Below are 27871 nucleotides of genomic sequence, written 5' to 3' on the forward strand. Positions count from 1 at the left end.
TCGAGGCTGAACGACGACGAGTCACCGAGCACTTTGGATCTATGATTAATCGCTCGATCGCGGGCACGCGTGACGCGGCGCTGAAATGTGAAACCGAAATATTCTCCTGTGTCGGATCTTGTCAAATTATTGTATGCTTAGTAATGCGTTGTGTAGAATGTTAATGTAGGAAGTAAGAGAATATGAGTTATCATTTGGGCGCGGCACAATTATTTTTAACTCTAAGTTAACGTGTCTAGGAAATAGTATAATTTACTATTATTTATAGCATAATTTACTATTATTAACCTTTTGCACTCGAGTGGTGACTCTGAGGCACCATTAAAATTGTTCCGTCACCCTTTAAAATAATTTTTATGGCAACAAAGTTTAATGTTAGGAAAATTGTTGAAAATGAAACTGTTAGTATGAATTGCGTTAGTATGAATCGCAGGAGGGTTGCTAATTGCTGTATCCTTTGATCATTTTTCAGGCATAATCAATACACTTGATTGTTTCATATCAATTAAACATTAAAAAACAAATATATTGACATGTCCTATTCAGGAATAAACAAATTAAGAGGTCCGACCACTTCGAAATAAAAAAAAGAATCGAGTTTTTCTTTCTTCTTGGAAGTAGAGTAGTCTGAAAAAATAAATTGCAAAAGGCGCCTTTAAAACAAATTATTTTTATAAATGAAATATCTATAGTCGATTTGTATACCTACCTGCTTTAACGGTAAAAATATAAGTAATTTTTAATCGCGTCAAAGTAAAATCCTTTAAAAGAATAGAAAATTGGGAAATGGAAGAATCGCTTTGAAGTCGAAAATGGAAGGGAGTCCTCAGGTGTTCTCAAGAAATTCGCCATCTATGCTCTAATGATCTGACTTTTATTGGTGCTCGGTTCTGTAAAAAAAGAATGAAGGACCGCGTGGAGATCGACGATCGGAGGGCCACGGACCACCTTCGACCGTTGTCCAGGCGCTCGAAAACAAGTGAAACGTATACAAAATGAACCGCATTGCGCGCGTCTACTCTAAAACCGTTCCTAGAACGTCCCTAAACTAAACGTCGGAATTAATCGCTAACATCGTGGAATACTGTTTGTAACTTTCATCACGGCAATAATTATCATCGTTAATAATATAATCGCAAGAGGCGCCCGCGCACGACGAACATCTTTGGCACTTTGCTATGGCGGTGACATTCGGTATTCGCATAATTTTCCACGCATGTTTTAAACACTGTACCGCTCGCCGCAATATATATTTTGTAACTAACAACTTGAACGAAAATTATAAAATCTATGTCACTCTATGTCTTTCGCTTTTTTATCGGGTTAGTTTAACGCAAGTCTTCCGAGAAAGTCGATGTTTCTTGCATTTATCTTTCAGAGAAAACTGGGAACCAACTCTCAGAAGACAGACCATTTTAACAAAATGTACAATCAACAATGACTGTAAATATTCCGAGCTTTATTAATTCATTTTTCAAAATATATTTCTGAAAGTTATTCTCATTGGTTTATTACTGTTTCTAGTGTAGCTATTAATTTAATTCAACCCTTTGCGCTCAAGTAACGACTCGAAAATATCATTACTATTTTCAAAATGATTGCAACAGTACTAGATTTGTTTATATTTGAGAGAAGAAGTGATAGGTCTGCGAGCATTGTATTTGTTAACAGACCCTGTTTCATATGCATCAATTTTCAATGAATCGTGCTAGTACATTAGAAAATGTATGTTGGATGAATTAAAAAATATCGTGACACAAAGAAACCATTTTGAATTTCAAATTTAAATACTGTAGATCAGAAACTATATTTTGTCTTCAAAATTTAAATACTATGTATCAGAAATCATATTTAGGTTTCAAATTTTAATTACTGTAGATATGGAACCATATCTTAGCTTTGAAACTTAAATACCGTAAACCAGAAACCATATTTTGGATTCCAAATTTAAATACTATGTATCAGAAACCATATTTAGGTTTCATATTTTAATTACTATAGATATGGAACCATATCTTAGCTTTCAAATTTAAATACCGTAGACCGGAAACCATATTTTGGATTCTAAATTTAAGTAACACACACCATAAACTATATTTGTTTTCTTGTTATCTAAACTATATCTCGTTATCAATCTCTTCTGTTATCAATATCTATCTGTTAACCCTACCTTCCTAACAATATCTCATTATACAATAAAAATAATAACCATGAATCTCGATAAACAATCAAGATCGTCTGCGCAGCAGACGAAGTGAATGACGACGAGCAGACGGCTCGACGCTCATTCGCTAATTTTCTGCGGCCGATTTTTCCCAGCAGGGAGCGAGGATCACGATACTCTTCGTCTTCCCTTTAAGAGGAAGTCGTCGAGACGGTTCGATGCGCCCGGCGCGTTCTCTCGTCGCGGTCGACGCACAGCGCCGCGACATCCGACGCCTCTGTTCTTCTTTCCGCGCTGAATCCCGCGCGTCGCGTCACGGCTCGAAATCGCGTGTCCCTCGCGGCGAGGGCCGAGCGAGGTGGAGCCATGGGGTACCATAGAGAACCGCTCGATGATCCCGCGCGACGGAAACGGGTCGGCAAAGCCGCCGATAACACGACGCCGATAAGCCGGTGTCGCGGAGACCTAGATTCCTCCCAGGAACACGGGCAGAACGAGCGCCGCGAGCAACAGCGCCGATGTTCCCCGCCGTGGCGCACCTGAAAAGAAACAATCATAGCGAATGGATATCGGTGCTCGAGATCTAAAAGGGCGGCGGTAGGTGGCTCTTTGCTTGCCTTCGTTAGCGATGCACGCATCACCGTCCCGATAATAATCTTCCGCGCAGACGCACACGTTCCTCGTGCAACGGAGACCCTCCGACTGCGTCCCGTTCGCCCTGCTCGCGTGATAACACTCCTGCGTGGTGCCGCAGTTCTCGTCCAGACCTGGCGAAAACCCGAGCACTTTGCAATTTTAACCCCTTTACAGAGTACATTGAGATTTAAGCTAAAAGGTGCAGGTTCGCAGGGAAAAAAGAATTAACCCTTTGCGATCGAACGGAGATTCTAAGATGCCCACGTTTCGAAATAATGTTTATCAAGGTTACTTATATTTAGAAAATTTGTTAAGAGCCCGTTGACTATTCTATGAGTCGCAAAATTCAATTTGATAATGTGTAAAATGCTCCAGTTTATGTAAAATTTAAACACTGTGAGTGTGAAACAGTATCTTGTATTTTTATGTAGAATGGTACCAGCTGCAAGGGGTTGAACACTAAAATCTACATTTATTATCCCCATGTCATGGGGATATGTAATAAATAATAATAAATAAAAACAGTCGTAATTCGTTTACCTCTGTCGACGAAGCATCGGTTCATCACCTGGTCGAAATGGTAATGGTCCAGACACCGACAGACTCGGTCGACGCAGACGGAGTTCTCGAACGTGGCGGAGCACTGTCGGTCCTCGAGGCAGCTGTGCGAGAACTCTTTGGCCACCGTCAGACACGTGTTACCGGCGGCGTTGATCACAGTTCCCGCCATGCACTCGCAGAGATTCCGTTCCGTGCAGATCGCGCCGTCGACCAGGCCGCACTCCTCGTTTCGCGTGCACGTATTATTGAGCGCTGCAACAATCGACCGGTCCCGACAATTTTTCGCGTTCGCCAATTTCCACTAGCCGCAGTGCGATGCTAATCTCACCGATTGTCTTGTGGCACATGTTCCCCTTGTGATGATAACCGTCGATGCAGGTACATTTCTCGTCGCGGCACGTGGTGTTCGCCAAGAAAGCGGTGCACTGCTTGTCCTCCACGCAGGCGAAGTCCATCGCCTCGGCCTCTGAACAGAGAAGAAACTGTCTAGTCTTGCTGAATTTATTAAATATGGGGATCGTCGATCCTTTAATTCGGTTATGTGATTGGTTGTAAAAAAGGTGATGTTCTGACTCTGACAATATCGTTCAATTTGTTGTGATTTTATTTGATTTTTCCTGTTGTAGGTTATAATCAGATTTCTTGAAATGTTTCTTTTTATTTATTTTTTAAACAATTGTACGATATATGATTCTCAACATTGCATTATTATAGTTACTAATTGTATAATTAATTAAATAGATATGATTGAACCACTTTTAAGAGTTGACTTTAAGCACAGCATGTAAAAAGACTGGAATTGTACAGTAATTATTTTTATCAGTTATTCGTTTAAATTCTTTCTGGATGTTTATTTAACTTTTTAAACAATTTATTTTAAAATCTTAGAAAATTTGTAGTAAAGAAAAAGGATGTAAAAATTGGTCAAATTTGACTGATGATAATGCTGTGAAAAATTATTGTAATACAATGACATTTGCTTCAAATTAAAACGTAAATTCTTCATTTTAAAATAAGCTAGATGGATTTGCACCCAATTGTCACTTCGCGACGATGTGTTATCGATAAGAATGCCCCCTCGCCACTGCAACCCTTCAAACGTAAGACAGAAATACAAGGCTTACTTTTAAGTGTTGCAGCTTCGCGAAAAAAAATCACAGCCGAGTACATTTTTTTTTAAATTGAAGAGGAAGGATCGAACTTTATTTGTTGGTAAATGGCATGCCTAAAAAAAATTTCCTTCTATGATTCCTCACAGAATTATCGTCAGTCAAAGTCGGCCAATTTTACGCGTCGAACTTGGCCATTTTCATTGCGACAAAACATGTCCTCATTTTTAAAGGGGTGCAATGTTGCTTGTGCGTCAAGCTTGAAATATAGAAATTCTATCTTAAAATAGAGGTTTCAAGCTTCAATTCGATGAAAATGTCACCATTCTACGTTAACTTTTCACAGAGTTATCGTTAATCAAAGTTGGCCGATTTTTATGCCTTCTTTCAGCAATGTGCATTTAATATACATTTGTGCATTTAATGTATAGTGACCAAAATGAGTAAAAATAAAATATTTTCTGATAAACGATGATAATATATTCTTTTGCATAATTTCTAATTCTCTTTTCCCTATACATATATTATCGTCTATTATGCTAAAAAGATCTTCCTGCTAATAAATAACTGAAATAAATGAAATTAATAAAATGAACGATATGAGCCAAATTCATAAAAAAATTTGAATTGATTAAATTAATGAAATAAACGAAACGCAAGAAATGGATAACGGAATGCTTACTTTTCAGGCAGAACTTTTTATTGGCCGACCAAACGTAGTCCTTCTGGCATTCGCATTGGCTGTTCGTCGTGTTGCAAATCGAATTATGGAACATGCAATCCTGGTTGCCCTTGCAAATGTGCACCGGCACGCCTGGAAACAATCGCGCGGCTCTTTTAATTAGCTGTTCTATCAACCGCCTGGGAACATCGGCCGCGAAGATCGGGCATGCTTACCCGCGTTTCTATTCGTCGGTCGTTGTATCTCGGTGCTGGAGCAGTTTCTTGCTACCCCGGCATTGTAGCAGACGCAGAATCCGTCCGTGCACGTCGCGTTTCTGAACGCAGGCGACAATCCGGCGCAAATCTCTTTCGTGGTGCATGGAATGTTCACATCTGAAACGTGAAAGTCCGTCTATGAGATCGATTTCGTTTTCATCCAATCATCGTGCGTTAGTCATGGAAACAACCGGATAAACATCGGCACGCTTTCTCGCTAATTTTCAAACTAAATTTTCGCAGCAACAAATCAAAAAGACTTCCTCATTTTCGATTAATTTTCTCATATTAAACAACCCCTTCCTCGGTTCTACCGTCGATTCTGGAACACTCTATACAAAAATAAACAGTTCAAAAAATGAAATTAGAGCGAAATAATTCAAAGACAATCGGCGATGATCACAGCAGTAACATAACCGTCTCCTCTATCCTAAACAGTACCCGTCAGCATTTCGTAGTCAGCCCGAAACCGAATCGCACGCGGCTCGAGTTCGCGGAAGAGACTCGCCGCGATCGTTCGACGATTCGGCAACAATTTTTTTTTCCACGACGAAGGTCGCTCTTGTATCTTAAGATCGAAGCGTGTTTTGATCGACGTTTGTGTACAAGCTCTGTATTCCAGTGACACACACGCACATGTTGCCGAAAACACGGCGAAACGTTCACGCGAATAACAGCTCCCGCGGCGTAACAGGGATCACCGATACGTCCGATTCTATCGATGCGACTTGTCCGTTGACGGTCCGTTGACGTGAAATCGATCGTCTCGAGCCAACCGGAGGACACCTACGCACCTCGTGCTGCTCCATTTCGACGCGTCCCGCGCGAATATCGAAGCCGTGTTCCCCGATCGGAATAAATGGGACACGGAGTTGCGTGGACGGTCCCCGCGGCTCTGACTCGATTGCGCGACGTTTAATTACACTTTCGAGGGCATGTCCCGTGCTCGCGTAATCGGAGGCCGCGGCACGAGATCGGCGAAACAGCTCTGCGCGGACGAGAGCCCGGTGACGGAGATTTGGTCGCGCGCGCGGAAAACGTCTTGGAAAATTTTACCAATCCCCTGGGCGCTGGCGGCGAGAGAAAGGACAGCGGCTACCAAGAGGACGCAGCTCCTTCCTGATCCGGTGACGGCCGGCATGGTTGATTGATTGAGCAACGATTCCGCGCGACTGAGGAACGCGGAGCCGGCACAGAGCCGCGGTTAACCATATTCTCCCACCAGTTTCTTCGGCCGATGAGTCTCTGCTCCGACGAGCGCGTTCGATCCGCCTTCATCCGTTTCCGTAAATTTAAATCACCATGTGGTTCGAACGGCCGGCCACGCGAAACTGTGGTGCCCGGTTTTGAAGATCTTGGGGATGTTTGGAAATATTGTCGTCTTTTGGTAATTGATCGATTTGTATTGATTTAGGTAGGTTCGTGGGTATTTTAGTTAGAGATTTGAGAAGAGGTACCCCCCTCTTTGGGGATGCAGATTGGCCGAATTTGATTAACGATAACTGTGCGAGAAATCGTCGTAGTGCGATGACTCTTACTTTGGAGTAAAGCTTGAAACCTCTATTTTAAGGTGGTATTTTATATATTTTAAGCTTCATGCGTCCGCAATATTACACTCTTTTAGAAACTAGGACACTTTTGTCATAATGAAAATAGCCATGATCAACGAAATGCATGGACTTCTCAAAATTGGCCGACTTTGATGAACGCTAGCTCCGCGAAAAATCAACGTAGGATAATGACTTTGTTTTAGATTAAAGCTTGAACATTTTACTTTAAAACTGTACATCTAGATCTGAAATTTGTCACAACCTCATCAATGCAACTTGTTAAATTGAGGGCATGTTTGTCACATTGGAAACTGCCATATTTGACGAAATGCTCAGACTTAGTAAAATTCCTTTCGGAGATGCCAATGATAGGACAATAGTAACAGGGAAGTCAGTAGCAAAGTGCCTGTTGAAAGACTAACATCAAATAATATTCAAATAGTTTATTGTTCAATAATAAACAGTGAATAATAAAGATTAAGTAATTAGATATTTAAAAATATTAGCTTACATCTTTCAAAATGGGCCGTGGTACCGAATTAAATAAAACCGAGAGAAAAAGTATTTTAAATTTGAAAAACGATGCAAGCATTTCGAAAATACCGAAATTAATAGGGTGAAGTCGAAATGTAATTAGAAACTTTTTAAAAGACCCCGAGAATTACGGTAAAAAGAAAAGTGCAGGTCGACCGCGTGCTGTAAATGATCGTGGTGCACGGAAAATGTTACGAATTGCGTCAAATTCCACCCTGACAGTAAATTAATTCCATCCTGCAAAATTAAAAAGCGCTGATTATATAAAACTAATTGATGAAGAAACTGCAGCAAATGCGGAACGAATTAGTGGAGACGACGGTCACGATTTGAACAAAAGTAATCCTTGTATCTCTGTCTCGTGTTTAAAGGGTTGCAGTGGCGAGGGGGCATTCTTATCGATAATAAATCATCGTGAAGCAAAAATCGTGCGCAAAGTTATTGTCAGTCAAAGTTAATAAATTTTTTATTCGAAGTTCTACCATGCTATAACTTTTTCGTTCAAGGCAGGCGAATTAAAAATTAAAATATTATTTATTGTCCAGCGATTTTCCAAGATAACAAAGGCAGAGGCTCTTGGATCGTTTATAAACGGCTGGAATTATTAGTTAGCGGCGTATCGTCCAACACAGCTCATCCGTCGAGCAGGTGATAAAGCTAATACCAGTTATCGGTGTGTACATTGAATCGTTCCTCTGATTCTATGTGAACCAGTGCATGAGTCACGAAGCCGTTTTTCCACGTCATGCTCGAGCTATGCTGAAAATTGGCAGGGAAGTCACTCTCACGCCAGGTGAAGGTACCAACGCTGCTCTCAGGAAAATTCTCGAGAATACCTAGGCTAATGGAGCACTGTACTGTATCCAACTGCTGTACCTTTAGTTTAGTCTCCAACACAATTATCTCTACATTTATCGAATATAAAATACGTTAAATTTCATCCTTCCTGTATTTCAATATCTTATCCAATAAATGTCAAGTTAATTACTAGAATGAAACAAGAGACATAACAACGACATAATCAACACCATCTCATAGTGAGGCCCATTAAATTCGAATCGATAAATAGCAATCCAGTCAATTATGAAAAATAAACCAGAGCCACCCCAGCTATTTTATTAATTCCTTTTAAAATGAAATAAAATGTAATTCTTCTGTTATCAAAGTACATAAACGAAAGTTTATAAATACAGTATAAGAAACATATACCGCCCTATCCTGTCAAGATAATTATTAAGAACGAGCAAATGCTAACCAAAGCATCGTGAAAGGAATCGTAGTGCAAGGGATTAAATGATAATTAAATTACATTAAACATAAATCTCGTCAACAAGAATGTAACACATCCGCTCCGCTAAACACCGATCGAGTTAATTACAAAAGCGCGCCGGAGACCCAGAAACTGTCCGAACCGTCCAACGATCCCGCGAGATCGAAGTCAACGTCCCGCGATCGATCTTCGTGCGAGCCTCGATCGCGGGCCTTGAGATTAGAGACCGTTTCGGCCGACCGCGTTATCTCGATTATTGCCGGCGTATGTAGGAAACAAGGTACGGTTATCAAGCCCGCGGAGATAACAATTATCGCAGCCAGGGTGTGCACCGCTCTGTACGTCGTGTCGCTTGTGATTGTTAAGTCTTAGGGCGTGAGACGGCGCGGATCACCTCGCGAGTCTTGAGCATCCGGGATGGGTGTCCAGAATTTCGGCGCGACGCTACTGTTCGCGGCATGCGGGCTGTTGCAGTGCTCCGGACAAGGTTAGAGATGTTCTCTAATATACTCTGTCGATCGTCGGTGCCAAAGGCGTGGGACTGTTTCAGACCTGGAGTACTCGATCCGGACGGTGATCTACGGGGAGCCGTGCTTGAGGGACCGGAACTGCATCGCGAACGCGTACTGTCGTGTTCAGAAGGTCTGCGCCTGCGACACTTCATATTCGCCGACGGCGGACAGATCGATGTGTATCGCCAGTGAGTGGATTTATAATCGTCGTCGTCGTTTCGATGGTCGAATGAAACACGTTTGATTCTGTCCAGGTGAGGGGACGCTTTGTAACAATGACACCGAATGCTCGACGATGGCGAACGCGAAGTGCAGACAAGGGAAATGCGCCTGCCAGGATACTTTCCTGTTGGACATGGGGAACTCGTCGAATTGCATCAGCAGTGAGTAATCGCGTCGCGGCGTATCTAACGCGGAAACTGCGACTTGACTCGTCGATTTGCAGGGCCGACGGCGGAGGGCGATCACTGCCAAAGGGAGGACGACTGTCAAGATTCGTTGGGCAAGGCGATGTGCCTCGACGGACGCTGCAAGTGCATCAGCAGCTATCATTTTAACCACTCGACCAGACAGTGCATACAATCGAGAGGTATATAAATAGGAATGCGTTTAGAGAGGAACTAAGTGCGACGGGTCTTATCTGTTGTTCGATAATGCTGTTCGACAGGTCTCTATTACCCGTGCAACAACAGCAACCAGTGCGCGATCGTCGACAACAAGGTCCTCGAATGCAGAAACGGGCAATGTGTGTGCGCGCAAGGACAACCGGGCTGTAACAAAGGTTAAATAGAAGGAATTGTGCCGTTGCGCAGACTAATTCGGTGACGCACGCTTTTTAAACAATACCATTTCTTTTTGCTGTTCCAGCATCTCGACAGGCGGTTTTAGGGATTCCTCTGGTGATCCTATCGTTTCTATATCGATTCATTTGAAGTCGATCTTGCATACGGCCTCTCTTGTGGAACACCGGATGATCCGACTGACTTCTTCCGGACTTGTGTTTATGACTCATCTACCATTCGAGGATTCTATGAAACCTTATTTCGATCATCTTAGACAAGTTTTACAAGAAGGACTGATAAACGTCAAAATCACGCAATGTTATTAATCGGTTGTATGTATATGTAATATAAAAAATGCTTTTTTAGAAATTAATTTCTTTTTGTTGTCGACTAAACTTTATTTAAACTTAGTTGTTTAATTATGTTCTGGATCGTTCTAATTTCATGCGACGGGACGTTCTGAACAGTTTTGTGGCCTAAGTTTACTTGTACTTACTATAATTTTGACATAGTTAATTTCCTTTGACGATCGATCAAGCCCTTTACGGAGAGATCTTCATAAAACATTAATTTTATGATGTTTAAAGAATCACTATTGGACTACTACCATTAGAAAAGCTAATAGAGACCCTTAGCAATGTATTCGTAATCATTATTTGCATATTAGAGTTATTGTTCAATAGTTATAACAGTTATCAGTTTCGTGTTCCAATACTGAATTTCGAGCAATTGATTCGTGCCACTTTCCTCGTAAGAAGTAATGTCAAATGCGGCACGAATATTCTACCAACTTGCAAACACCCGAATAGCGCCACTTCTATGCAGCGGCAAAACGCCCAAACTGTTCGCCGATTAATACCTATAGCGTATTGTAGATGGCGCCACCATTCACTTTTAACGTTATAATATTGTTTATACGCTTTCCAAGCAAAATTAATTGCTTTTTTCCAACTGTTCCATTACATAACTAATAACTTATAAAATTTGTAATTCATCAACATTAAAATTACCGACAAAAGACAAATTAATTATTTTCAGAGAAATATATAGTTCTCTATGTAGTGGAATTTATTTCATTGCAAAGGGTCCCTGCTATCTCTTTCAGTCGTAGGACTCCAATAATTAAGCTTTAAACATCACAAAGTTAATGTTTAAACATCGACTCTGTTCGCGAGATGGCCGATTGTTGAAAAGAATTAATTATGTCATAGTTGGAGTAGATATAACGAAACCCAGGCTATAGAGCTATCCTGGGTACTTACCACAACAAAGTATATCACGAGAGAATTTGATTAATTAACGTAATGGTTAGAAAAAGCAATTAATTTTGCTTTATAATAATATATGATATTATTAGCTTCAAAATGTGACGGTTGGCTATAGAACATGGGTCACATAGATGTGTTTACTTAACCACGTGCATCAGCGCCACAGACCTATGGAGGTTTTACATAAATGAACTATGTATATGACTTAAACATTTTCACTCAATGCTTATAGTTTAATTAAATATTTGATATGAAAGTATTAAATTAGTAAATAAATTATTCCTGTTTGGAATATACTCTTATTATCAGTTAATTTACTCGTTGGTTGGAACCAGTAATAATTGAATTTATATGCAGTACAAAGTGGCAGTTCTGAACAATTCCGCATGTTTCGTTTTGTTATTTATGCAGTTATTTTGTGTTAATTATTTTCTGGAACTCCACAGACTGAGTATGTGGTGGTCTCTATCGGAGAAACAGCGAAGCTCGCATTTCGCTCCGAAAGAAGTTTCATTGTTACTGCACCAGAGGCGCCGTAAGTGCAGCAGAAGTAATTTTTAAGTATTGTTTATGTCTGTGCACGTGCTCGTGGAGCAAGAGCAAAAATATGTCGCGAAATAATGACACCGTTTCATTTATAACTCCACCTGGTTTTTGTTCCGATTGTGGGTCAGTTTTACCTTTGTTAGAGGAGCGGGGAAATGTAATTTGTTACGCTTGTAAGCGTGAATGGGGTCCCGAAGGTACTGCCAAAATTTGCCACATTTTATTTTCTATATTGCATGAACATAATTTTAATTTAATCGATATACTTTTCGTTATCATTAAGCTTTCGGAGACATGGCTATGACGTATACCGTCCATTTCAATGATAATGACACCTACACATCTGAAAAGCAGAAGGATGATGAGGAGGATGCAGAGGGTCCTATCGTTGAAAGAAAATGTCCACAGTGTCAGAATGACAAGATGTCTTATGCCACTTTACAGTTGAGATCTGCGGACGAAGGGCAAACTGTGTTCTATACGTGCACCAAGTGCAAGTACGTGGTTCTTCTTTTAAATAATTCTACAGATATATACAATATGTATTATATTGTATATAAAGGTATTTAGAAACAGAGGCTATTCACAAACATTTAATACTTTGCTTCTTTTTTGGCAGATACAAAGAGACAGAGAACTCATAACACGTACATTGTGCAGTTTTGTTGGCAAAGATATAAAAGTTGTTGAACAGCTGTTGGAGCATGAACACACTGCATGAATGAAATTAACACGAACACTCCGTGTTGTCAATTATATCTTCAACCAAATTACGCGTGGTTGGATACCTTTACTTATGTTTCCTCTTAGTCCGTGTATAATCGATTATATATTTTGTACAATACGTCGAAATGGAAGTTAACAATTATTTCGAGAAGAATTTGTTTCTTGTTTCCTTGATCCGTTTCTTGAAAACCATTACAGTGGTCCTTCCGTTATAAAATCATTTGTATTTAAAGACTGTTAGTACATCGCTTATGCTACAAATACACTTAATTGTTAGTATCGGTAGCAGTATTATTCGTTACTCGTTTAATGAGAATGCAAAGAGAAATAGTTATATAGTGGAATTTTTAACAACCAGCTCAGCAACTTATATATACAAGGAGGAAGTCTTGAAGCTGTGACAATCAGTGAGGGAGGTTACATTCCCGTAATACTAATATTAAATTAACACGAAAAAGGTTTATTTCGTTCACGTAAATAATGTTCTGTTGCGATCGCATTCGATCGTACAAATTCTCGTCGTCTAAATTACACGGCGACGTAACAGAATCACTGCGGACGCGAGAAATAATGCGGTAAATATCACAAAAGTAACTGCAACGAAAGCTCCGCTAATATTAATTATAATAAACCATCACCCGTAAACTTAGAAACGAAATAAAATCGAATATTATCAACGATATTATCGGAGACGCGGCTCCGGCCATTTTTACTTATAGGATAGTTTTATTATAAACATTTCTCGGGGTTACTCTCAACCATTTTTTCACTCGAAAATCACGCATGCCTCGCATAATGGAAAAATAACGGTCAGAACCCAAGAGGAACATGTTTTTTTTTTTATATTATTACAGTAAAAGAGCGATCATATTTCGTTTTCACCCGTGGTGTCTCGTTTGAAGTCTCCTCTGGGAATCCCCCAACTCGTTCGCCTAAGGGGGTTTCATTCAGTAATATTCTTTCTACGTTTATTCTTTATTTATAAAGACTCGTTACGTCAGGTCCATTAGGCCTTCGACAAACGAACCAACGAACTGGTCACATTGAAAAATATTCCTAAAAAAATTCTACCGACCAGCTCATCGTTCTCGAACAGGTTGGTAGGCTATAGTCGGCTCAAACAATGGGGAGGGGGAGGATCTTCGCGAACGCTTTTCTTAGGTGATCTATGAACATTTTTAAGTACACGTATTCCATCTCGATAATTTCATTTAAGACATTTATCAACAGATCCGGTTAAATCGTTTCTAATAAATATTTCCATAAGCCAGTAATAACTTTACAATGTTCTCAGAAAATAACGTTGTTATTCTAGCCCTGGGTTACACGTTACCATTCTCTCTCGTCACGTTATTAAAAATGTCCTCTTCAACACGACGCAGACCCGGCGCGCCGCATTCGCCGCAGAAAATCGCCCGGCTGTTCGCGGCCGCCCTGATTACGTCCGCTTTTTTAATTGTACCATCGGCTTACCTCCCTGTTTTGGCAACTGTGCAACACCATCGGCGAAAGCTGTTCGATCGATCGCTTAAAATTCTAAACAAAATTAATCGCCCGCACTTCGACGATGTTTCTCTCGCGCGAAACGTTTGACACTGGTTCGAGGAAGCCCGTTTATTTATTCAATAAAATTGAAATTATTACAATTCAAATTTCTCCATAATACCCTCGCTAATGATTTTTCAGATAGTCGATTCATTAACCCTTTGCAACTCCTTGAAAATATCGTACATTATCTATTAAACAGGAATTCTGCGCGTCTTTTCTAAATTGCAATAATGTAAAATGTACGGTTAATAATGTAAAACGTACGATAAATAGAAATTCTATTTGTTCTTCTAAAGAAATTATTAATGAACGAGACAGTGCCGCGTAGTTGTAAAATAAATCATAGTGCAACGGGTTGATACATGTTCGGGTCAGTTTTTGTTAGTTACACCGTTTAATAATAATCTCGAACGATCGAACAACTTTCTCCGCGGTGTCCATAAGTTTGAACGATTTGTCGAGAGATGGAGCCGCCTGGTAGTCACCTGGAACGGGGAAGCCCGGCGAGACGGCCGCGAACACGTGGACGATTGTATTTTTGAATTAGCAGCGTTGTCGCACGGAACAATTATATCCTCGCTCGGAAAAACGGGGCTTCAAATTTGATAACAGTATCTATAATCTATTCTGTCAATAAAAAACGATCCGGCCTCGACGTTCGATTTCTTTTTCTCGTCGAAAACCACAAGAGGGGCTGGGGGGTGAGGGGGGCACAGTTTCTTCTTCTTCTTCTCCGTCTTGATCTTCGGTTTTTCTCTTTCTCTGGGCGACTGTTTGGCGTCGAGTGTACCTAGTTTCGGCTCTCCCTCGATTATATACACACTAACGCTTCATATTACATATTGTACATCGAGTATGTACACGTGACGGGTTATTTACAGGTGGGATGTGAGGCAGGTGATGCGGAGGATCTAGATTGTCGGTTCACGGCGATCGCTGCGATCATGAGGCCTCGAAACACTCGTCTAAAAAGTTCTCCAACGAGTGGTACAAGTGGGCCCGAGACTGCGCGATCCCGTGATCTTCGTCCGTGTATGTCTGTAACAGAAACATTTATGGTTTAAACTACGTGATTTTTAAAGAAATTGCAATAACTAAATTGGTATTAATTCTTCACTTTGAACTTTAAAGAGTCAGACTAGAGGTTTTTAATATCACGTTAAGTATTAAAATATTGTTTTATTATTCTGCCCGCTTGCGATCGAATAAATAATAATAATTGTTGAATGTTACAGAATCTTGTATCATTTAAATCATTCATTCGGTATAATGATAAATCGTTCTAGTATTATATTAATTTTAGTATTACATTACAGTATTATTAATTAATACTATATAATATTGTTATATTATATATAATATTATATTAATTTCCTTTTTCTTCTAAGAAATTATAGAAACTGAAAGAGTACTATAATCAATTAATCACTGTTATTCCCATCTTTCAAATCGAAATTAAACTCGACCATTCTTATTTAATATTAATCTTTAAACATTGAAGTAAGGCTTGCCTTATAATAAATAAAAATATTCCTTCCGTCCGTCAGGAATTTATTAGTAACAAACAAAGACTAGGGGTTAAACTGAGAAAAACGCGATGAAAGAAAATTCGCATTTGTTATAGTTGGTTTATGGTGTACGGTTACGGGAGTTGTTCGACGAACAGCTTTCAAACAATAGGGACACGCCGGTTAATGTTAATTAGAAAGTGAACCGGTTACCTGTTGTCTAAACAAAATGTCCTTCTGCTCGAGCACCTTCGCGAGCAGCAGAGATTGCTGATAGTGCACGTTGTCGTCCAAAGTCCCATGGATCAGGTAGTACATCTTCGTTTTAATATTGTCTACCTTGTTGAGCAGCTGGCCCTGCTCGTACCCGTGGAAATTGTCCTCGACCGTCGGCAAACCCATGAACCGCTCCGTGTAAATTGAATCTGTAAATCGAGTTAATTATAAGGTTAAATTACGGCCACGGCGCGCCCGCGTTTCTACCAGTTTCTGCTTCTTTATTTACTTTACCCTGACCTTTCCATCTTTATACTTTCGCCCGTTACACCCTCCCCCCCTCCGCCCGTTTCACCCCCTTAACAACGGCGACCTCGTTCATTTTCTTCCACCATTCTCTACAATGGTGTATATACAGGGTGTCCCAGGTTTTAATATCCAACATTCTTCAGTGTAAAGCGATTTATTTCAACATCTAAATGTTTAAGGATTTATTCGAGAATTTCTTAATAAATTAAAAAATATCAGTCATTGATAACAAAGTAATATGATGTTGTCATATTTTTTTTTAGGGTTATTAAAGATTAATTATATTTTTTAATTATTTCTTTATGCAAAATAACAATGTGCAGTATATAATTGATATTTTATCGTGTATATTACATATATTTCTATATACTGTATATATTGGATATTGTACATATTATACAATATAACGTACATTACAGTATAACAATAAAATCGATAGCTGTGAATAATAATACTACTGTCTTCTCGTCCAGTGCTACATAATACACCGACGATCTTCGATCATTAATACCTGGCACACCCTGTACAAATACATTTCCGTTGATGCGAAATAAATTGCCAATTATCACGCTTTTCGGAATGTATATCCTCAACCCAAACCACACCGTCGTCTCCGCGCTTTCTCTCCAGGCAATCAAAATGGCGTTAAGGCCGCCGACGTAAGGGTCGCGCCGGAAACAGATCTTTGCATACTAGGTTAATGAACAAGCGAGGTTACCATGAACGAATAAATAGAACGAAGCAACTATCCCCCGACGCCTTGGGCTTTCCGCGATTATTAATTTCCGAATTAATATTTAATAGAAATTTTCTAAGAAACACCCTTTCAACCCTTTGCTCTGTAATATCTATTTAAATCGATGTTAAATTCTACCATCAATGTTTGATATTAATATTCAATATCAATATTTATTAGTATCCCTTACCACATAATAAACATCAATCTTCTGCCTGACATGAAACTTCATTAACCACTAAATATCATCATTATTTACGCGTTCGCGCCGCGCGATCCTTCCAATGCCATTCGCAGGGCCGGGGAGGGGGGGGGGGGGAAGCTTTGAATAGAAATTGTTATCGAGGACTTCAATGTAATCGAAAGGATACGCGGCCGTTCCGGGACCTCCCGATAAAATTGTACGAGCAATGGCTGGAAACGTCGACGGCGGAAAAGAGCGTGTCGGCGATGAAATTCCCCGCGAAAACCGGAAGCCGGCCCCGACGTGAAAAATGATCGAATCATTTCGCGCCCGCGTTGTGAATAAGCGGTTTTAATAAAATGTTTGGCCGCGATGATTTATAGCGGGACAGAAACGGTGTACAGGGGCGGGGCAGGGGAGGGCTCCCTCCCCCAGCTCCCCCACGGCAGCGTCCTTCCTCAGGAACCGTTCGTTTCCGGTTTAACGGGTCGCCGCGCCAATTGCCGTGAGTGTTTCTTCTCGTTCCGAAGACGCTTACGACCGGCGTATACTTCAGAGCCGGCGGCATCGGCGACCTTGTTCGGTCCCCAACGTGCTAAATTCACCGGAACAAATCGCGCCCAGCTTCTTTTATTCCCCGGAATTAGCAAGTTACGATTTCTTTGACCCGCACGCCCTTTCCGCTCTTTTCCCTTTGTTGCCTTTGCCACCCCCCCCCCCCTGCCCCGGCCATGTGGGCATCCCCTTTCGCACCCCCGCCGGCACTTCAAAGCAACGGGAACCGCTGCACTGACTTCTTTAATTCAATTTAATCCGAGCTGCGCCGTCTCGCTCCGTAAATCACCGAAAAAAAGGGTTTATACCCGAGGAGTCTCGAATAAATTAAAGAACGTCCTTGTCTCTGCCGAATTATTTCGGATTTATACTTCGCGTTTGTTGCGAGTTCAATTTGATTGGGTACGAATTTTTAGGTAATTTTAAATGATAATTGAATTTAAATAATAAGTAATAATTGAAAAAATTTTAGGTTATTGTTAACTGGTATTTTCTGTTGGTTGTGTATTATTATGTATGTTTCTTTGGCTTTTATATTTTATATATATCATATTTTGTATATTTTGTCTATCTCGTGTTTTATATATTTTATATATTTTATACCTTATATATTTTATATATCTTAAACGAAAATAACAGCGAAACATTTCCATAAAGAATTCATCCCCGCGCGCTGTTTAACCCCTTGAGCGAGATAGCTCGATGACAGTAATCTTCCGTCGCTGGTACACACAAACATGCATACGCCATAACTACTGTACGAAAGTGGCCTGTACACGGTTATAGCCACTATGGACAAAAATTTGCGCATTTTATTTGCGCGAGAACGCCATAAAATCTCGCGAATAAACAGATCTGATTTAAACGTTGGAAAATCTACAAGGAAATTTCTAATCTGTGTACGCGCATCGTTGACGCTGCGAATAAGTTTATATAGCTGTATATAGGGTGTCTGAAAAATGTCTAACAATCTGAAAATATTCCTGAGATTATTTGAAGCAACTTTTTCCTTAGCAAAAATACAATTCACGGTTTTGTTTATGAGTTATTAACGAAAAACAGTGACCGATAAAAGGCGAATGCTTTTAGGAAACCGAGTCGATGAAAAGGCTTCATCCGCTGATTGGCTCGGCCGCCACACGCCAGCCGAGCTCGCCTCTCATTGGCCACTGTTTTTTTTCATTAATAACTCGTTAACGACGCTTTGGAAAACATTTTTGCAAAGGAAGAAGTTACTTGAAATTGACTCAGTAACTTTCTCTTTCCCTATTGCGAGTTAACCCTTTGCACTCGAAGCCATTTCAACTGTAATTCTAAAGTAAAATTTCTGACATGTTGCATTTCCATTTTATAAGGTAAAGAGGTTATGTTCTAACTCACACAAAAACAGTTACACTTTTAATAATGTTTTAAACGTAAGTTTTTTATAATAGAAATATTATTTTGGAACGTGATGTAACAATTGCAGTGGTGCCTCAGAGTGCAAAGGTTTAATTTTGCGACACTCTGTATATACAACGGAGACGCTCAAAGGGTTAGGATTGCGCTCGTGGCAGAGTGTCTGGGTTAATTTGACAGCACGGATTTCCACGGTCCCCGTTCAATCTGTTGTCGCCGTCGCGTTGTTCAAACGGACGGAACATACGCACGTCGTCCCATACCTTTTTGACGCGGTATTTGCGCACGCCGCGTCCCCGTCGCCGAAGCGAGCACGTTGTCAACATCGCAGCGAGGCGCATGAATCCGCGATCGGGAGGACAGCCGCCGGATAAGTCACGTTTTGCGGAAAAATTTGAGTTCGCAGCGGCGGCGGCGCAGCGGCGCCCTTTCGCGGAAATTGCGTTGCCGGCTGTAGCGGATTCCGCGCGGCAAACGGGGATGCGCGTTAAAGAAAATCCGCTCGCCTTCGAGAACGCGAGCGGCAATGAATCCGCCGGCGGATATTGATGTTTGAAACTTTGAACCGCAATATCTGGGAATGGGGGAAAACCCGTGACTTACAGCTGCGCGGAAAAATTGCGGCGCCGAGGGAAAAACCGGAAGGGACTGAATAATTCCCGGCCGGCTTGCGATCACTCGCGAACGGAAAACACCCCCCCCCCCCCTCCTTTCGAACCGCGGCCATTTAATAAACATTTATAACGTCTAGTTTATGCTTCCAAGGCAAGATTAATCACGGCTTCGACTGCGTTCATTCCAGCGCGGTCCTTGCGCGCTGCAATTTTTTTCCGGAAAATAGCTCCCACGGATCCTCTGCGCGGCTCTCTTTCTTTCTCTCTCTCTCTCTCGCTCTCTGATAATTAAACCGCGACTGCTACCGTGAATTACAGATTCCACAGTGTATTTTACAGAGGAGAACACCGTGGAATTATTTGATTAGGTTGAAGTATAATAGAATAGCTCTAGGGAAATGTGGACACAAAAGTGGTGTAGGAACCCCGTTGGTCAGACCTGCGAGATTATTTATCCATTTTGCGTAAGTTTCTATTCGCACGTTTCTTCATGTTTAATTTACTCCTTTGCGCGGGCTATGGGAAAGTTTGTGATAAACTTCGTAACATTTTCGAGAATTCTTAAATCTTTGTTGAATTCCTTAATCTTATGATACTAGACTCACTGTATAGTAGTTTAATATACTTTAATATAGTCTATTATACTCTATAAGTATATACTATATACTCTAAACAATATACTATAGTTTATTATACTCTCTATTCTTTCAAAAATTCGAAATATCGTTTCCCTACCTAATAAAAATGGCCCACAAGCACGAAATATCAATTATTTATACCTTTGAGCTGTTTTAGAGATTTTTAAATAAGTTAGAAGTTCGACAAAATTTGAACACTATTTTTCCACAGAATATCGAAGCTTCGTAGTTTTATCATCGATCACTATAAGTATAATTTTGTCGATAGTTATTCTAGAATTATCCTAAACTGTGCGAAAATGAATATGTTTCATAAGTATTCTAACCTAGATCGTAGGAGAAGTATATTTCTTGGAAAATGTAAAATTGCTATTTGCTTGCGACGTGAATACTCGTCGTACGCGGCTAACAGGTTAAGCCAGTTTTCGAAGACAAAAAGGTGCATCGTGTATCGCATATCACGTATCGCATCCTATATCGTGCATACTATATCGCTTATCGTATATGACGTATTGTGTATCGTGAATTTTGTGTCGTATATTCTGTATCCTGTATCGTGAATCCTGTGTCGTGTATCCTATATCGTGTATTCTGTATCGTGTATCCTATATCGTGTATTCTGTATCGTGTATCTTATATCGTGAATCCAGTGTCGTATCGAATCCAATTTTGCGCAAATAAAAAGTTCATTGCAAAATCTTACATGCGTCCCTTGATTTCAATCAATTTCTCTTATCAGCAATAAGGGTACGAATACTTGTGGGACTGACTGTAGTTTTGAACTAGTTTTCAGTATCGTCGTAATTGTGAGCACATTTTGTTCGCTGTAAAATCGAGATTTCGTAGTTTTGAGCCATTTTTCAAGTTCGTCGTTATGTCAAGTGGTATGCCAGGAATATATGTGTATTGTGAACGTATCCTGTATCGTTTATCGTGTATCGTGTATAGCATATCGCTCCTTCTCTCTCTGCCTCTCTCTGTCTCACTGTTTTCTGATGGCTGTTTTTCTCGTAGAAAAAATATATATCGCAGTAAAAAATATATCGCAAGATTATAAATAAACCGAGTTAGTTCGTCGGTACGGATCGTCTTCCGAACAATGTGGTAGTAGGAGAAGAACGAGGTAACTGGCGATCGATGAACGGGAATGGGTCTTCGAGAGTTCCTTGAAGGAGGACGTACCGGAGGGAAAAACGTAGCAGCGTTAAAAATGTGCATCGTCGTCGTCGACGACGACGTCGGGATCGTCTGAATGCCCGAGACTCGATTTCGACCGATGACTCCTTATCGGCCTGATAAATCTGATATCTCGTAGCCCGGGCGCAGTCAACTGCTACAACATTCCGACAATAATTGAATCGATCGAACCAGAGCCGAAGCAATGGCGCGTACACGTTCCCCGTTCACCGGGGGTTTTTTTTTTTATCCCCTATCTCCACCCTTCCTTTTTCGTCTTCCACTGATTTGTTCCGTTATTCAAAGAATCGGGGCTGTTGCGCGGGAAGGAATTGACTTCGCGGCGATACCCTCGCAGTTGTCTCCGAGACTTTGAATCAATTCTATTACCGCGGATAAGTGGCTCGCAACCTCTGCGAGCCCGTCCAACTTTCTTCCCGTAACTTTCCGCAACCCGATTCTCTTTTAACACGGTTTGATAGTCAAACGGCAACTTCTCCGACTTCTACCTCAATTTTATCGGATCTACGGAGACGTCTTTGCGGGGAAGGATATAGTGTACACAATCGTCTGTCCAAGCTTTGACAAGCTCGCGAGTCGCGGGTCTAATTTGTAAAATTGGAGAGACAATGTGAAACGACGAGGTAGCGTAAAAAAGCTACAATGTTATGAAATATAGTAAGACCTGGGTAAAAGATAGCATTTTAAATAGCAAAGTTAAAATTATTATGAATGGAAAAGCTGAAAGGTATTTGAAATGACAGAGCTACAGGGTTAAAGTATTTGAAATGGCAGAGTGATAAGGTAAAATAATTTTAATGGCAAAGCTAAAAAGTATCTAAAATATTAATCTAAAAAGTATTTTAAATGACAATTTTAAATTACAAAATTGACCACTGTTCAACCTCACATTCTACGTTATCAAAACAGAATATATTTATTCCATGCTTCGGCCGTTCATGTACTCACGATTTTATTCACAACAAAACAGGAACACGGTCAGCCGTAATACAAAAATTACTATCAACAAGCGAGAAAGAGAGAAGAATCGACAAGCTTGTAAAACAGGGAAAAAGCCAGCGGAAAATTCTGCTCGTAAATCCAAAAGGAAGTGCAAACATTGACTTCGAAGTTCCCGAAAACACTGTCGAATAAATATTGCGATAAGAGCATCGCGCAGATTTCCCTATAAATTACGATATTACGCGTGCGCGTAAATTCCCGACGTAATTAATTTTAAACAGTTGTTCATTACCGCGCGCAAACATCGCGTTGGATCGATTCGATTTAACCTTCCCGCGACAAAATCCGCTCGCAGGAGATCTCTCGCGCGCGCGCGATTTTAGAACGACGTGCGCGTACATACACACACAGACGATCGGCGGCTCGTCGTCCGCCCGCGGTTTGTGTTTCGCCGGCGAAAGGGTCTATCGAAAATCAATTGTTTGGTGACAGTCGAACAGCTACACACCTCAGGCATTACTTGGTCCTCGACCGGCTCTGTTTTATACGTTGTCGAATAAAAATTCGTCCACCGAATTTCTATTGTTCCATCGTTGTAACTTTATTTGAATCGATACGCGCGAGGTTTATTGCGCGGCCGTGATCGAGCACCGTTTTGCCGTCGCGATTTCATCGAAGTGAAATCTCGGTCGAGATCATGCTCAAGCTTTTAACAATAGCAGGGGTGACACGTTCCAACAACGCTACGTACGAGAAAGTAATTTTTGTCGCGTGTTGCTTCGGCACGATGGGAACATCATTTTAGCGCAGTTTAGTATAGGGTATTAAAGGGTACAGTTTAGTACAGAGATTTTGTAGAATTTTGTTATTCAGTAAACGGTGCTCGCGAGTCTAGATATTATTATTATAAGATATAATATAATACAGAGCACCGGTATGAGTGTAATATTATACTATAATAGTATTTTAATATTGTTATGATATCAGCTGTATAATTTATTCTTTTGATAACAATAAATCTACAAAGTAATAGTAGCGGTTACTTTACAAGAATTGTAAGACTAATTTTATTTATCTAGATTTCCTGTTATTTCGATATAAGGGTTAGTTTATAAAACTTTCAACGTGTATAATTTTTAAACGGATAATTTTCGCGCCACGGGACTTGAATTGTTGCAATTCTCTCGACAAGATCTACCAAACCGTGACAAGAAAAAGCTATAAATCTCCGGACCCCTAAAGTAAAGTCCAACAAAATTTAAATAAACAATTACAGAAAAAAACATCGCGTAGAATCGATTAGAACCGCATCCACTTTCATTTTCGTCGTACACATGGAATCTCGTACCGCGGACCCTGTTTAATCGAGAGACACAAAGCAGCGTGCACGCGTCCGCCGACAAAAGTTTGTGAACGGTCGCGGATAATCGGCCGAAAAAATTTGCGCTCAGTTACGGCTGTGAAATGTTCGCGCGGGAATCGAGCGTGGCATCGACTGTAATCGAGCGTGTGGCGGTCAGCGAATTTCGGCGATTTCGCCGGCGCGGCGTGAAAATTAATTAAACGGTGGTCGCCCGAGGGTGGGTCGCGCGGTTTTAAGAATCGTCGATTTTCACCCGGGCCCGCCGCTTTTTTTTCGCGCCGCGATCCATTAATCATCCGCGGGAAAAAATCGGCCGCGACATCGATTGGAATATTCATGAAGGGAAAGAGGAGGGAGGGAGAGAGATAAAGAGATGGAGAGAGAGAGCTAGCGTAGATCGGCGTCGCGCGGATGAAAATATTATCTTATGCGGACGTACCGTAAAGAGCCCAATCTGTTACAGGTGCCACGGACATGCCGCACTTGAAGACTCCGCGATAATCCATGGCGAGCGTCATGCCTGTCGCGTAGCCGCCGTAACTCCAGCCCCATATCGCTGTCCTGGTGCGGTCGATGTATGGCAGAGTGTCTTGTAAATACCTGCAACCGGTGGTAGAATCGTTGACACATAAAAATGATCGGCCGTCAACCGGCAGACTGCTGGCCCGTCGCCATTTTATCGGAATCTACGGCCGCTGCTCGGTATTATATTAATAATATTCATATTGATAACGTTATATTAATAGTAAAAATATTGATAATATTATATTGATAATATCATATTGGTAATATTATACTGAGGATGATATTATCAATACTATCACATTGATAATATTATATTCAAAATATCACATTGATAGTATTACATTAATAGTAATGATATTGATATTATATTGACAATATCACATTGATAATATTATATTCAGAATAATAATACTGATAATATTATATTGAAAATATCACATTGATAATATTACATTAATACTAATGATACTGATAATATTATATTGAGAATAATAGTACTGATATTGATATTATATTGATAATATCACATGAATAATATTATATTGAGAATGATATTATCAATATAATGTCAATATCATTATTATTAATGTAATATTATCAATACTATCACATTGATAATATTATATTAATAGTAATGATATTGATATTATATTGATAATATTATATTGAGAATGATATTATATTGATAATATCACATTGATAATATTATAGTGAGAGTCTTAACATTGCTAATATTATATTCTTTCTTCGACTACTTAGACGTTTCTTATTTTCTACAACCAGAATTTAAAATTCAAAAATCTTAAAAATGAATATCGGAGTGCATATTCACTAAGAAGTCTCTGACTTCTTTCTTAGCTATTCTGAATCGATACGGTAACTAAGATCGAGAGACTATACTTTCGATATTCTCGCAACACCCACGGATGAAGAGATTATTCCGTGTGAGAAGGTGTTAACATACTTTTATCGAACGCGGGGCAGCCACCCCGTAGGTCCTACGGGTTTCGCAGGATGCGCTAAAAACGACGGAAATATGGAAAACAATTTTCGAACCTGCGCGAAAGTCGCCTGAATTGGGGCAACTTAGAAAGAAAGGGGACAACAAGAAACTCCGGCGAAAGTTACCGTTTCTCCCAAAGTAGAAACTTCAGCCTCCAAGATGAGCACAAGCGGCATACTCTAAGAATTTCTAGCACGAAGTTGCCGGAGTTCGAAGATCAACAACTCCGCGATCATAACTCCAGTAAGGATAAGAGACTTTTGTATGCCCGAATCTTCTGCCGGATAAGAAAACACGAACGAGTCGTTAGCACGGCTGGTAAACGGAGATGGAAAACACCTGTTCTGTCTAGGACTATCTTCTTTAAATATCTATAATCTAAAATTCAGAAAAAGGGTCGCAAGATAGAGATTTCAAACTTTAATTCAAAAGAAGAATCATCGTGATACGACGATGGGTCGCAGAGTTATCGTCAATCAAATTTGACGAATCTTCGCTATAGCGAACACAGTTCTAAATCCGAAGAATTATGTCAAATTGTTCGAAATGCACGGGTCACTTTAAAGCGCTCCAACTTTGCGAAGAAAAATCGCAACGGAGATTCTTTTTTTAAATATTAAAGAGAAAGGATTCTGCTTTATTTTCTAGTAAACGACGTTTTCGAAAAAAATCAAAATCTGTGCATTTTGTTAAACTCAATTCATTATAACGCTCATCTCAATTCTCAATATGACACACATGTTACATTTAAATTACTATACCGATAAGAGTACAACCTTAAAATCAGAAAATATTGTCTTACAGTAAAAGTTTCAAGCTTCAAGAAAAAGAATCACCACCCTGCAATCGTTTCATACCAAACTATTCTCCCTGAAAATCGGCCAAATCTTAATCAAAACTTCGTCGATACTATAATTTCTTTAACACAATAAACGCGGCGACGTGGTTTTCGTTTGGGTCACCGTCCGCGAGATTCCCGTCGTGGAAACATCGTGGATGGTATCTCTGTCGAATGCAGCACGCGTATCCATTGTATCCCCGTTCACATAATATCAAGTGTTGGGAGAACAGAGAGAGAGAGAGTCGCCTCTCCGCGGAGCTTGTTTTCACAGAACGCCGCATTTATATGTCCGGAGTGTCGCGCGGACGCGATCGCGGCGAGGAAAAAACGACCGATATAGAGAAAGGTTGGTAGACGGGGGAAGAAACGATCATCGGAGGAAATGTCTAACTGGCTATTAAGCCGAGAAACGGGAGGGGGGAGATCAGGTTCGCCGCGGAGGTTACAGAGCGATCTTAAATTCGAAAGGGCGCGCTGTGTCGTATGATCCTCTCACCGCGCGGGGGAGATCATAAAAATCGTCCTTAAAGGATCGGCCACTAAAATAAATGTCGTTCGCCGCCTTAAGTGCTCGTCCGTCGGATGCATAATGCATTCGGGTCCGAGTTTCTTACGTTCGACCGGTCGTGTACGATGAAGATGGATTTCACCGGAACACGGAGGCGCGCAGCTGCCTCGGGGTCTACTGAATTATGAGATACACCATCTTTCGAAAGTATTAGGATGTTACGGTATTAACAGAGATCGGAATACATTTTTAGGAACCGATAGGAAATTTTAACAATTTTTTATAGTTGCTTCCAATTTTAGTTTAGGAAACTGTAAAAAGTAGATCAGATATATTATGTTATTATATATTAAAATTATATTATTATTATTATTAATATTGTATTATAATAGATAATATATAGATATGTATATATATTAGAATATATTTTAACTTAATACGTATTTTAAGATTAATGCACCCTCACCATAGTATCCCTTGAAATATACAATCATGTTCGTCAAAGAGTGCCAAGTTTGACAAAGTGTATACAGACTTCGCCAAATTTTTTCAGAGATGTCATTTACCAGAAAATAAAGTCGAATCCTTCCTCTTTAATATCTAAAAAAAGAATCTCGGCTACAATTTTTCTTCGCGAAGTTATAGTACGTTCGAGTACATAAAGTTTTTAATGGATATATTAATTAATTAAACTTAGTAGTTTGATAGTTTAATTAAAGTATATAAAATTTATTTCATTATTTTTCGATCGGTATGAATATATGTTTGTTGTTAATACAACATGCTACTAAACCGCGATACATATGAAACAATAATCGGTCGGATCACACGCGACGCAATAAACATAAAAATAGAGCTATGTCCAGCCAGTAGCACGAATGGCGACACGATAACGCTGCGAAACAATCGAATCCAGTGATTTCACGGTGTCAGCTCACCATCAACGCCCGTCGACGACTTGTTGTTATAACCCGGGCTACGAGCACCAACTTCCGGGACAGTATCGTACCCTTTCTACAGTAAACAATTGATTACTCATCCAGACTCCCGGTAACACCTCGGGCAGTAATTACGTATTCTCGACCAAACAAGTTCCCGGATTCCCGTCGACCGTGAACAGTCTCAAATTCCGAATCCCCTGAACCAATAGTACGCAAGCTACGGCTACGAAAGGATCACGGTGACTCGA

The 27871-nt window shown here is 40.3% G+C and overlaps 4 protein-coding genes across 9 annotated transcripts in view; 2 read left to right on the plus strand and 2 right to left on the minus strand.

Annotated features, from left to right (window-relative positions):
- Positions 1-853: 853 nt before the first annotated feature.
- LOC144470859 (uncharacterized) lies at positions 854-6576 on the minus strand. Its single transcript, XM_078182429.1, has 7 exons — positions 6466-6576; positions 5368-5526; positions 5153-5284; positions 3690-3827; positions 3341-3613; positions 2782-2931; positions 854-2703 (listed from the first exon to the last, which is right to left on the minus strand). Exons 1-7 carry the CDS (start codon positions 6548-6550, stop codon positions 2630-2632), a joined length of 1011 nt encoding a protein of 336 aa, XP_078038555.1. The 5' UTR covers positions 6551-6576; the 3' UTR covers positions 854-2629.
- A 2535-nt stretch (positions 6577-9111) lies between these two features.
- On the plus strand, positions 9112-10430 carry LOC144471089 (uncharacterized). The gene is made up of 6 exons (XM_078182817.1): positions 9112-9250; positions 9314-9463; positions 9530-9658; positions 9721-9864; positions 9943-10056; positions 10143-10430. The coding sequence occupies exons 1-6, from the start codon at positions 9181-9183 to the stop codon at positions 10205-10207; spliced, it is 672 nt and encodes a 223-aa protein (XP_078038943.1). The 5' UTR covers positions 9112-9180; the 3' UTR covers positions 10208-10430.
- Positions 10431-11856: 1426 nt separating this feature from the next.
- Positions 11857-12876, plus strand: Rpi12 (RNA polymerase I subunit RpI12). The gene is made up of 3 exons (XM_078182682.1): positions 11857-12068; positions 12155-12368; positions 12491-12876. The coding sequence occupies exons 1-3, from the start codon at positions 11933-11935 to the stop codon at positions 12513-12515; spliced, it is 375 nt and encodes a 124-aa protein (XP_078038808.1). The 5' UTR covers positions 11857-11932; the 3' UTR covers positions 12516-12876.
- Positions 12877-13036: 160 nt separating this feature from the next.
- Positions 13037-27871, minus strand: part of LOC144471027 (venom dipeptidyl peptidase 4) — a 370685-nt gene continuing 355850 nt past the window's right edge. For all 6 annotated transcript variants that reach the window (XM_078182680.1, XM_078182678.1, XM_078182679.1 and 3 more), the window contains 3 exons: positions 24245-24405; positions 15867-16078; positions 13037-15183 (listed from right to left, as the gene is read on the minus strand). In XM_078182680.1, the coding sequence (XP_078038806.1) occupies positions 15088-15183; positions 15867-16078; positions 24245-24405 (469 nt within the window). In that variant the 3' untranslated portion in view covers positions 13037-15087. The remainder of the gene's footprint in view (positions 15184-15866; positions 16079-24244; positions 24406-27871) is intronic.

The sequence above is a fragment of the Augochlora pura genome, chromosome 6 (assembly GCF_028453695.1).
Source record: "Augochlora pura isolate Apur16 chromosome 6, APUR_v2.2.1, whole genome shotgun sequence".
NCBI lineage: Eukaryota > Metazoa > Arthropoda > Insecta > Hymenoptera > Halictidae > Augochlora > Augochlora pura.

What these genes read in the sequence shown, in the direction of transcription:
- LOC144471089 (XM_078182817.1), top strand. Translation starts at nt 9,181, where the DNA reads ATGGGTGTCCAGAATTTCGGCGCGACGCTACTGTTCGCGGCATGCGGG. An exon ending in CAGATCGATGTGTATCGCCA is followed by an intron (nt 9,464 to 9,529) that starts GTGAGTGGATTT and finishes GATTCTGTCCAG; the next exon opens with GTGAGGGGACGCTTTGTAAC. An exon ending in ACAGTGCATACAATCGAGAG is followed by an intron (nt 9,865 to 9,942) that starts GTATATAAATAG and finishes GCTGTTCGACAG; the next exon opens with GTCTCTATTACCCGTGCAAC.
- Rpi12 (XM_078182682.1), top strand. Translation starts at nt 11,933, where the DNA reads ATGTCGCGAAATAATGACACCGTTTCATTTATAACTCCACCTGGTTTT. An exon ending in GCGTGAATGGGGTCCCGAAG is followed by an intron (nt 12,069 to 12,154) that starts GTACTGCCAAAA and finishes GTTATCATTAAG; the next exon opens with CTTTCGGAGACATGGCTATG. An exon ending in TATACGTGCACCAAGTGCAA is followed by an intron (nt 12,369 to 12,490) that starts GTACGTGGTTCT and finishes CTTTTTTGGCAG; the next exon opens with ATACAAAGAGACAGAGAACT.
- LOC144470859 (XM_078182429.1), bottom strand. Translation starts at nt 6,550, where the DNA reads ATGCCGGCCGTCACCGGATCAGGAAGGAGCTGCGTCCTCTTGGTAGCC. An exon ending in CGCCAGCGCCCAGGGGATTG is followed by an intron (nt 5,527 to 6,465) that starts GTAAAATTTTCC and finishes TTCACGTTTCAG; the next exon opens with ATGTGAACATTCCATGCACC. An exon ending in CATGTGCCACAAGACAATCG is followed by an intron (nt 3,614 to 3,689) that starts GTGAGATTAGCA and finishes CGATTGTTGCAG; the next exon opens with CGCTCAATAATACGTGCACG.